General features: G+C 34.2%; 1 protein-coding gene across 3 annotated transcripts in view; it reads left to right on the forward strand.

Moving 5' to 3' along the window:
- The window catches only part of LOC127087312 (uncharacterized), a 48,252-nt gene that overhangs the window by 9,386 nt on the left and 26,767 nt on the right, over positions 1 to 12,099 (forward strand). Inside the window, exons 4-5 of one of the 3 annotated variants that reach the window (XM_051028217.1) lie at positions 7,486 to 7,778; positions 10,078 to 11,340. The exons of 1 other annotated variant lie outside the window; for it this stretch is intronic. In XM_051028217.1, coding sequence (XP_050884174.1) covers positions 10,106 to 11,215 — 1,110 coding nt within the window. In that variant the 5' untranslated portion in view covers positions 7,486 to 7,778; positions 10,078 to 10,105 and the 3' untranslated portion in view covers positions 11,216 to 11,340. Of the gene's footprint in view, positions 1 to 7,485; positions 7,779 to 10,077; positions 11,341 to 12,099 lie in introns of those variants that run through there. One more of the 3 variants, XM_051028254.1, reaches the window with a different exon arrangement.

Genomic DNA, 12,099 nt, shown 5'->3' on the forward strand with positions numbered 1-12,099 from the left:
TGGCTGTTGAGCAGAGGTAGTCAGTCGCCTTCGAAGAATGTGATGTTATGGTTCATGTGTGTGGGGACAATATGGGACGCCAAAAACTAAAATACTTTTCAAAATGAGCAAATAACTATTGTGAAGATGGTTAAAGAGGCAAAAATTCTATCTGGGAAAATACTTTTCAAGCAGCATGTTGAATAACATTTCGCAGTGGTTCACACATCCAAGGGTGTGTCTCAAAATTTTGTATGACTATTGACAAGTGTTATGGAATAACATTAGATCTTTGTGTAATTTTGTTAGTAATCCTGTGTAGGTTGTTCATCAATAGGAGAGTGTTCACTTTGTTGAAATATGAATGCATCAGGAACCATTTACTTTATTGTTCCCGTTATTCTTGATATTTAGTGTGAGTGGAGGAGAAAACTGATTGTTTAATAGTCGTTGTTTTAGTTTGGGTTGATTGTAGTCGCCTTCAACTAAGGGACTCGCCTGAAGCTAAGGGACTCACCCATTGATTAAAGTCGTCTTCAGCTAAGGAACTCACTTCAGGTTGGGAGACTCCCCTTTTTAGGGACACTATCAACCCAGAAACTCACTACTAAGACAAAGGGCGCATCCGGAGCAAAAATGAGGTTTTAAAAACACTTAGTCCTTAGCAAAACCCCTAATGCGTGAGATATTATGTAGTGTTATATTTATGAGTGTGCTATCTTAGGACGCCCTCACCCAAGTATAGTATCTCCTGCGAAGGTATCCTTACTAGAAAAGAGGACTCACCTATGACTGGTGACGTGTATAAAGTCGTTGGTCAAAGGAAACAGAGTCCACCATCATTTCTTGAAGAATAGGTAGTCAACAACCTCTCTTGATCATGAGGGAGCCATTGCCGCCACTCAAGGGTACCCAAACCCTTTGCCCGAAGGCCTCTATAAATACCTTCCTCATAATGGAAAAATGGGAATCTTAAGCCATACCGATCATTACACCTTTTAGGAGCTTTTACCTAAGCAATCCATATATCTACATGGTCTTTCACCTCATGTGAGCATGACCCCGGAAAGAACCTTAAAACACAACCGTACAAGGCTTCACACTGTTGTGGGTAAACTCCACCATCGTACACATGTATTATTCTATACAATATCGATATGTAATCCAAAAACATATTAAAGTATTTATAAAATTAATATAGTAATTAAATATCATGTCGTCTCTTTTAAGCATAGTCATAATGTATTAATTATCGTTCAAGTCAATATTATTTATTGTCAATTAAGACTTGTTTGTCGTACTTCAATTCAAATTGATTTTTTTTCTAATGAAATATATTATATTATTTATTTTTAATACTCTATCTTATTTAATTTATGTATTCTTAATTATTTAAGATTTACTTTACATATTATATGCTATTGTTTTAATTTTGATTTGAATTAGTTTAACTATTTTTATTATAATTTTTTAATTTGATCAAATTATTCTTAAGTGATGGTTGAAATGATTGTAGAACTATGTTAGGTTATTATATGTATTACCGATATTGTTGTATTAGTTTTGTAATAGATTTTTGAAATATTTATTTTATTAGCCGATTGAATCAATTAAACCTTAAATCGCAAGATTTTTCAGTTCAATCTCCAATTCGATTTTTAAAACATTGCTATAGAACACTAAATTAATCAAATTCAAACACTTAAAATTTAAACTATTATTTTTAAGTAATTTTTGATATTTTTTGTATTTAAAATATCTATAAACCATCTTCACAAATAAAAGTTTTTGAAGATGTTAAACAGATAAATATCAAATTTAAAATTTAATAATATAAAAAAAAAGTTTTTTTTCTCTAACTTACATCAGATTTAGTTTTGTCTCAATTTTAACCATAATTATTTTAGGATATTTTTTAAGGAGTAACAAATTTTAAAGAAAAAAATTACATATTACTAAATTAATACAAATGTTTGGAGTCTATTTCATGGATTATGCATGAAATAGTGCTAGGATGAGGCGAAAAACTTTTTTAAGACATGAGTTTGGTAAGAACACGTCTTTACTTTTCCTATATAAATTAAATACTTACATCTAATACTATTCACGTATTTCTATATTAAATAGTATTTTTATTTATTTTTAAATAAAAAAGAATATTAATAAAAGAATATTCTTATTTTTAAAATTATATTTATAACGTAAAAATTATTTAGGACAATGAATATGTAAATTGTGGATGAGAAAAAATATAGAAAACATGTGCTATTTATAGGTAAAAATTAGGTTAAAAAATTAAACATGATTGAATCGTTTAGGAAAGATTTCATTTAATCTGATTTTATCTATTTCTTAATGGTCAAGTCAATGAATCTAGACGGATTCATGGATTTATGAATTTTAAATAATGAAAATATTCTAATAGTAATAATAAGAAAAAAAAAAGATTTTGATTGATTTTATCTTATTTTATGATTTTGTGACTATTTGGTGCATAAAATCATGATTTTAATGAAAAAAATCATATTTTTAAAAATGCATTAATAAAAAACTATTTTGTGCAAAAAAATCATGATTTAAATGAGAAAAAAAATCATATTTTAAAAAATGCATTAATAAAAAATATGAAAATTAATAATAAAATAATTTTAAAAAAACTATTTTTGTGATTGGAAAATAAATAGAAAGGTTAGAAACAAATAAAAGAGAAAAGACACTAAAAATAAGAAATGTGACATTCTAACTCATAATCTCTCATACTCATAACTCCTTACCCATACTCTACCAACCATTAGACTATTGTACTCATTCAAAATAAAACGACACTTCTAAATACTTAAATAAAAAATAATAGTTTTATAATAATTTAAATAGTTAGGTCGCTAAAATACTTCCAGGAAATAATAACTAAACTTTTTGCCTAATTTTTAATAATAGAAAAGACCTCCTAAACCATTAATTTATAATTTCATTAAATAAGTAACAACATAATATAATATTTGTATTTAATTACCTTCTTAATAATATAATCTAATGAGATATAATATTCTAATTACTAATCCTATTTATTTTTCCTAAAAAATAATTTTAATAGTTATAAACACTTTTTTAGCATAATCCTACAAATTATATTATTTTGAAAAGTCTAAATAATACCTCTAAACTAAAATCAACACCTAAGAGGAACTAAAAAGTCAAAACGCCCCCCTTGACTTTTTAGGTCCTGAGGTTGAATATCTGACTATGTTAACATGAAAGAAGAGGTGGTCAAAATTTATGGTACAACAAATGATATTAATAATAATACTATTAATAATTATAATAATCATTTAATTATCCATAACAATAAACATATTTCAATATTATAAAACCAATGAGAATATAATAATATTATTATTTATTTTTATCAATGAATTAAATATACTAATTACCCTTTAATTATCAAATAATAATTATCTTAATAATACCTAAATGATTAGTTTTAAATAAAGAGATTGATTTTCCCAATTAAAATATGTTTCTAGCAAGCTAATAATAATAACCTAGTAGCCTAATTCTTATTCTTATTAAATAATTGAATAAAAACTATATATTAAAAATAAAGTCCTTAAAGAGTCCTAAAATAACAACTAAACCCTAGTATAAAATCAAATTCCATAAGGGGGTTAAAAAGTCTAAACAGTATCTCTTTGACTTTTTAGGTCATTGGGGTTAACCAGATGACATACATGAGATTCTACTAAGTCAATGTACTATGTTCTAAGTCGGATAAAAGAGGAAAATGGGTGGTCAAATTTTGGGGTACGACGACAATAAAGGTGAAGGGACATGCGCTTATTTTTATCAAAAAAAGGGAAAAATATTGATGTTGGGATTCGAAGCTTGTCATCAAAATTCTATGACCACAAATGTTTTTAGGAACCGTGATGAAAAGTTTCTTAATAAAATAAAAAAACATGCGCTTAAAAAATATGATATGACTACGGTGGAAAAGTGGTTGTTTTAATATTGTGTCACCGAAGGTATATTTTCTAGTTGTGATTCCTAATTTCTTTCTCAATGTTAGGAATTTGTCGATCTTCAGTCCTTTGGTGAAAATATAGGCCATGTGTGCTTCGCTCGAGCAATGCCTCACTTCATGTTCACCTTGGTTTACCTTCTTCCTTAGGAAATGAAACCTAGCCTAAATCTGCTTACTCCTTCCATACAGAACTAGATTCTTTGCAAGATTAATGGCTGACTTGTTGTCGATCTTCCGCACCAGAGGTTTCTTCACTTAGACCTCCATCTCTTCCAGCACAGATCCAATCCATATTTTTTGACACACAATATTGAATCCTGCTATATATTCAGCCTCACATAATGATAATACCACCACAAGTTTCTTTCTCAAGCACCATGATATTGGGGCACCAAATACTTGAAAGAAATAACCAAGTGTGGTTCTTTGATATTCCTTATCTCTACATCAATCAACATCTGAATAGCAAGTAATCTCAGCTTCTTTGCTTTCAGAATCTCATGGAAATAGAATTCTATAATTTATTGATCCTTTAAGTATCTCAAGATTCTTCTTGCAACATTCATTTGCGACACCTTTGGTTTATCCATGTATCTACTCACTAATCTGACTTAGAAACTTATATCAGGTCGACTGTTTCGCACATATCTCAGAGATCTGACATTTTGTTTGAACAAAGTGACATCCACTTTATTTTCTTCTCCATGCTTCTCCATCTTCAAATTTGATTTGACAGGCGAAGATGTAGGATTCGAGTCTTCCATCACAAATCTCTTGAGTATCTTTTTGACATACTTTCTTTGATGTAGCACCATACCTTACTTTTAAATTTGAAATTCCATGCCTATGAAGTATGACAACTTTCCCATATTCGACATTTCAAATTCCTTTTTCATCAGCTCTTTGAACTTTAACTTGTTCTCCAAGCTATTTGCAGTTACTAACAAGTCATCAACATATAAGCAGATGATTGTTATATCTTGTGCCACAAAATGAAAATAGACATCATACTCAGATTTGCATTTGATGAATCTCAATTCTACCAAGTATGAGTCGATTTTCTTGTTCCATGCCCTAGGTACCTGCTTGGGACCATATACGGGTTTGTGAAACTTTTACACTTTTCCTTGCTTCCTCTTGTATCAGAAACCTGGGAGGTTGTGTGACATGCACGACTTTATCTAGGGGACCATTCAAAAAATTTGATTGCACATCTAAGTGAATTATTACATTCCTTGCTTGCATGCCAAGGCTACGACCAATCGAACAGTCATGCATATGTTTCACATTAGTCGTGTCATGCTCTCTGAATAAATCCCCAAGCTATTAATCTTACCTTGTGTCTTGTAATCGAACCATCAAGATTTTGCTTCAGTGTGAACACCCACTTCACTTTGATAGCTTTTGTGTGTGCTGGCAATTCAACTAGCTCCCATGTATTGTTTCTTTTGATCGATTGTAACTCTTCGACCATAACCTTATTCATACCTATGTTTAAGACTTGATAACTCCTTATCCATGATCCATGAGATGTGATTATCAGTCTATATACATAATAGTCTTAATTCTTTAATGTTACCCCACTTCACACTAAAGCTCGACTACGGGTACTTTAAGAATAATGTCCTTATGTTTAATGTGATCTCATGATTAATTCATACTTGATACATTAAACGAACTAGCTATCCTAGGGACTTTATTAAACAAACATAATAAATAAAAATCCTTTTATTATTAATAAATAATTCGATACAAGTACCAAAAGTATTGGCCTCTAGGGCTTACACCAACATTAAGACCAAACTATTATGGGTTTCGAACTGTTCAAAGGCTCCATCTTTCACAACCACTGAGAAACCTTTTTCGACCATTATCTAACACTTAGCATGTTGCACTTCATTCCAGGTACAAAGAGTACATATTTGATCATAGCTTTTGCTCTATTGCTCCTTTAAATATCTATGTTGTTAGTACCTTCTATTTGCAATGAGATTTTATCGACAAGTTTGACCTTGCTCTTCTAGTAGCCTATATCGATGAACTAGATTTTGGAGTCGACATGGTCATCTGTGATTCCAGTCATAACCACCATATCTTCAGAATTATCTGAATCTTGGCGTGTAAGGTTTGCTCCTTCATTCTTCCCTTTCTTGTACCAATAATTCTTGACCAAGTGACCCTATTTTTCACTGTGATAGCATTACACACCTTTTTTTTATCTTCTTTATCTTTCTGATAGGAGTTTCCTTCTCCTCTTTTCGAGGATTCATAAGTCATATCACCGACCTTACATTTTTTAGGGTTCGAACAAGACTTCTTGCTCTAAGTCTTTTCTCCTTTTCCTTTGAACTTGTTGGAACCACCATGTTTCTTCCATGTCCGAGCTTGTAGATCTTGTATCAAATCTTGAACACTTTTCCTTTCGATAATCCTCATCTCATGTGCCTCAAACAAACCAATAAAATCTTCCAATTTCAATATTTCAAGATTGTTGGATTCTTGAATAGCAACGATAATATGATCAAAGAGAGAGGTCAATGCACACATTACCTTCTCAACTACCATCTTATCATTTAGGGTTTTACTGCAACCTTTCAAGAGATGGACAAGATTATACACCTTCGAGAAATATCCTACAATCTTTTCTTCTTATCCCATCTTCAGTAATTCATACTGCCTTTACAACTTCTATGATTTGACAACTTTAACCTTCATACCTCATTCGTAATACTTGACAAGAATATCGCATGCCTCCTTCACCGATTCAGCATGAGAAATCCTATCAAAGTTCTCCGCGTATACCGCCGATTAAATACAAAATGAAGTCTTGCAATCTTCCTTATTGGCCTCCTTGTTTGTGACTCTCTGAGCTTAAATTTCATTCTCAACAAGCTCAGGGACGTCATTAGCAACCACTTCAAGGATTTCATGAAAGTCAAAAAAAGATTGCATCTGTTTTCTCCATCAGATCCAATTCTTGGCGTCAAGAATTGGAAGAGAATTTGAAATTCCATAATTACCATTCATCTTTTCAGCAAACACGATTAACAAAACACGATCCCGAAAACACGATCACCAACGTGTGATTCTTGAAAACACAATCAAGAAACTAATCGAGCTCTAGATACCAATTTGTTAGTCCGTGAGGTACTTTTAGTAAGGAGAGAAAGAAAGGGAGTATGAATATATAAGGATTGTTATTATTGAAAGGCTAATAATTGAATTACAAAGTATCTATTTATATACAACTAAGTGACTTGACTACTGTCATACCCCAAAAATTACCCATCATTTTTCCTATAAAAAAAAAAAAAAAAACGAAAAAAAAACGAAAAAAAAAAAAAAATTTAATTAATTAATTAATTAATTAATTAAATAATTAAAATAAATATATAAATAAAATATAACAAATTATTTTGGACTTGGGTCTCCCTCATTTCAAGCCCATTACCCACGAAATTAGTCTATAAATACTGAAGTTTCAGTAGGGGAGTTACACTTGGAGTTTACACTGGGAGATTCACTGGAGAAAGAAGGAAGAGAAGCAAAACACTCTGAGGTTTCCTTGGAACAAAACCTTGAGGAAAAAGAAAGAGAGAGAACAGAGAAGGACGGATAGAAACTTTGGCATAGGAACCCTGCCTACCCGGAGAATTCAGAGTAAAGAAACCCTGAAGGCAGCCCATCTGCACCGAAGCCATCGCCGTCCAATTCCCGCTGCCTAACTTATTCCGATACTACAAGGGGTCAATCCCTTCAACCTTGAATTGGCAAACAGGTTTGCGTATCTCTATTGTTTATACTTTCAATTGGCCATATCTACATATATAATGCATCATGATTAAATGTTGATATATAATTTGCTTTCGTATGGGAATTTAAATATGCCTGAATACCCTGAATATTTGACCATGTTATTCCTGTGATAAAATGCCATAAAATTCAAAGTTCCTAACGTGGGGCTGTTTTCAAATTCAAAATCCGTGGCCTATTCTGTTTTTTTTTATGTTTTATCATAGCCATGCATTATTCATCCTATCCTATTTATTGTTGTGATATTTCTCCGGTGTAATCTTCGATTGCACCCTGATTTGGTGTTCTGACATGTTTCTTTTTTTTTTTGAGTTTCGTAAAGGTTCACATATCCCAGGAAAAGGTTATTGGCTAGGTATTCCACTTTATTTGTGGGATACCCTTGTGGAGTTTCACCCTAAATTAATTTTTAATGTATTAATTTCTAATGTATTAATTTTTTAATATATTATTTTTAATAATTTTAATGTGGAGTTTCATCCTAATTATATAATTAATTGTAAAACTTTGCCTTTGAATAAGTGATCTTGGACCTTTCTTTGTTGCCTTACGATTACGATATTACGGTCATGTCCCGCGAACGTGGGGATACCCTTAGCAAAGACCCTTCGGTTAAATCATCATAAAATAAATTATAGTCCCTCGGATGTTGCCTTCGAATATACAACTTTGTCCCTCGATGACCCTCCGATGTTGCCTACGGTTAAATGATGATAGTCCCTTCGAATGCTAAGGTATCCTCATAACTGTTGCCTTCAATGACCAATCGATGACCCTACGATGACCCTTTTACATCCAAAGGATAAAACTACTTATTTCTCAATAATAAGGACAGTTTTACCCTCATAAGGATAGGAAATGCCCGTAAAGACCTTGGGTCGGTATAACTCTTAATTGCTGGCTCACAACTTAAAACATTTTTTTGCACCTCACACCTTTCAAAATGCCTTTAGAAAATCACCACTTGGTATACATTCATACTAGAATCATTACCGAGTTATATTTTTCTAAACAATTTTCAAAACTAAAACGGGATAACCACTTTGTATACATTCATACAAGAATCATTACAAAGTTAAATTCTCTTTTCAAAACAATTTTCCAAACAATTCACAAACACTTTTTTAGACAAAAATAATGTAAGTGATCGAGCAATTAAGAGCCCATGGATAACCATGGATACAAAGGGTGCTAACACCTTCCCTTTGTATAATGTACCTCCCGAACCCAAAATCTAAATTAAGGTCTTTCCTGTTCTTTTCCACCTTTCCTTATTGGATAAAAGAAAAGTCGGTGGCGACTCTTGCTAACCGCGACATTGCGATTAAAACCACAAAAAGTCCAGTTCACCGTATGACAGAACCGGCGACTCTGCTGGGGACCCTAAATATTTAAAAAGAGAGGTTACCTTAAAAACAAGATCACTTATTCAATTTGTCTGATTTATTTTTAAGGGATTGCTTGGGTATGTTATGCTTGAGTGAAAGATCCTACACCCGGATCTAGTGTACCTTAGGTAAGTAGCAAGAGATCATCGCGACTGTCCGGCGTATACTGGAATGGTCAAAATGATGGCTACGGTTAATGTGGCACTTTGGATGTCCTGATGTTCCTCATGTTAGTTGAGGAAATATTTGGCATTCGCGTGGTGTCATAAAAGCATTAACCAGACCTTTAGAACCCTAATTGACTCATCCTGGCCATTAGAAAGTAGTGAGATAACTGGCTTCGGTTCCGACTGGAGTTGGTTGAGACTCGATACTACACTCTTTGAGATTGGACTTTAGGGAAGCTTCGGTCAACCACTTGGTGTTGCACTGAAGTGGACTTAAGGAAAGGTCAATGATTTGAGATCCTTCTAGAACCCGGTTACTATTCTAAGACAGGTTGAACCAACCAAACTTCAGTGGGGAGGGTATTTACCTATGGAACTCACGCAAGCCTTAAAACCTAGGAATGATTGTTGTGTGACTTGCTTGTGCTTGTTATTTATCTAACAACATGACATCATAACAACATAACATCATAACATCATGGCATTGTACTAACCATTTCAAGGATTTAGGGATTTAACTCTGCTAAAAAAAAAAACAGAAAAAACAAAAACAAAAGCAAAAACAAAAGAGAAAAGAAAAAAAAGCTCTTTTTGTTAGTTTATGCAAAGTTAAATCCCGAAAGTCCTTGAAAACATTTCATACATTGCATTGCATCGCATAACAGGTATTCTAAAGGATCAGTGTTCTCACGATTTTCCTATCAAACAGATTCCAGCAGATTCAAACAGATTGAATAATGGCTCTCGAACAAACTGTCAAAGATCTCCAGGCCCAGAATGCTCAATTCCAGGAAATGATGCTGAGCTTATCTAAGGGGCAGGAAGAACTGAAAACTCTTTTGATGGAGAAGAAGAAGGACCAGAAACCTGTGGGTTACATCAACCCGGGGAGAAGGCTTAAGGGACAGGTTACAGGAGTCAAGATTAGAATTCCGAAGGATTCAGAAGAAGAGACCGAGAATGATTCGGAAGATGAGAATCCTAATCTCGTCAATTCTGAGGACGACGATGAAGATTATGAACATGAACAGTACTCTCCGAAGGATGATAAGTACAAGTTGCTGGAAGAACGTATGCTAGCTATGGAGGGGCAGAAAGTGCCCGGTCTGGATTTCGAAAACTTGGGTCTGGTCTCTGATGTGGTCATTCCCCGCAAATTCAAGGTTCCCATTTTCACTAAGTATGATGGTGCCTCTTGTCCTCAGATGCATCTGAGAGCTTATGTGAGAAAAATTCAGCCGTATACCACTGATAGGAAACTATGGATTCATTTCTTCCAAGAAAGTCTGTCTGGCACACAGTTAGAATGGTACTATCAGCTCGAGAGCTCTGACATCCGCACCTGGACCGATTTAGCGACAGCTTTCTACAAGCACTACCAGTATAATTCTGAATTAGCGCCTACTCGGCTACAGTTGCAGAATATGATTATGGGATCTAAAGAAAGCTTCAAAGAATATGCTCAAAAATGGAGAGATTTGGCTGGAAGAGTCAAACCGCCTATGACTGATCGAGAATTAGTGGACATGTTCATGAGCACACTGACCGGCCCATTCTACAGCCATCTATTGAGAAGCTCCTCATCGGGTTTCATTGAACTTATATTAACTGGTGAACATGTTGAAAGCGGAATTCGAAGTGGAAAGATACAGGTGGCTACCTCTGATCCTCCGGAGACTCCTGATGTCATCACTGCTCCTCCGCCGAATCACGACGAGACTGTCAATGCTGTGGAAGATACTGATAACGATTATGACTTGGATAACTGGATTTTCCCATCAATTGGTGACGGACTCAATAATTGGAAGGCTGAAGACACTATCCCGATTTCCTTTAGTCAGGAGTAATTGTTATTGCTATTTTAGTGTTTTAAAGCATTATGTCTATACCCGGGGCACAATAGCTAATTTTTCAAGGGTTTTGTCATTTTCATAAGCATATTCATATTCAATAAATCAATGGACTTTTTGCATTCAAATATTGCGCTCTTTATCTTTCCTGTCATCTTCTAAACAAAGCTATGTTTCTTGCACACACTCACATAACAATTTGCCGATCCATATCCACTTTGGATCCTGTTGATAGTAGTTCTGCTACTGTTCATTATGACTTTGAAAATCCGATCTACCAAGCCGAGGATGGAAGTGAGGAAGATTGTGAAGTCCCTGGAGAACTTGCCAGACTGGTACTACAAGAAGAAAAGACCATACAGTCGCAAGAGGAATCAATTGAAATTGCAAATCTGGGTACTGAAATAGACAAGAAAGAAGTCAGAGGTTTCTGGGGACACTTGAATTACATTGCCCGATTCATTCCACACTTGACTGCTACCTGCAAACCCATCTTCAAATTACTAAAAAGGAAAAATCAAGAGATGGTATGGAATGATGAATAACAAAATCAGGAAATATCTCCAAGAACCTCCAATTCTGATGCTACCAGTTTGTCGCATCCTGCGAAAAATCAACCGGCGAGCGAAAAAGAAAACACACAGAGCCGCCACTAAACGTTATTTATCCCAAGATAGGGAAAGGAAACGCTCAGAGAAACCTGGAAAGACACGGTCTCGCGACCAGTGAGAAAAGGTTCGGGAGTCGGTTACGCGAGGGGAAGGTATTAGCACCCCTCACGTCCGTCGTACTCGACGGGATCCACGTCCTAGAATAAAGAATAGGTTGCTAAACATCACACACACACACGGGGAACGCAGGTGGGGTTAAGAGGAACGAGC

This window comes from Lathyrus oleraceus, chromosome 1 (assembly GCF_024323335.1).
Source record: "Lathyrus oleraceus cultivar Zhongwan6 chromosome 1, CAAS_Psat_ZW6_1.0, whole genome shotgun sequence".
Lineage (NCBI taxonomy): Eukaryota > Viridiplantae > Streptophyta > Magnoliopsida > Fabales > Fabaceae > Lathyrus > Lathyrus oleraceus.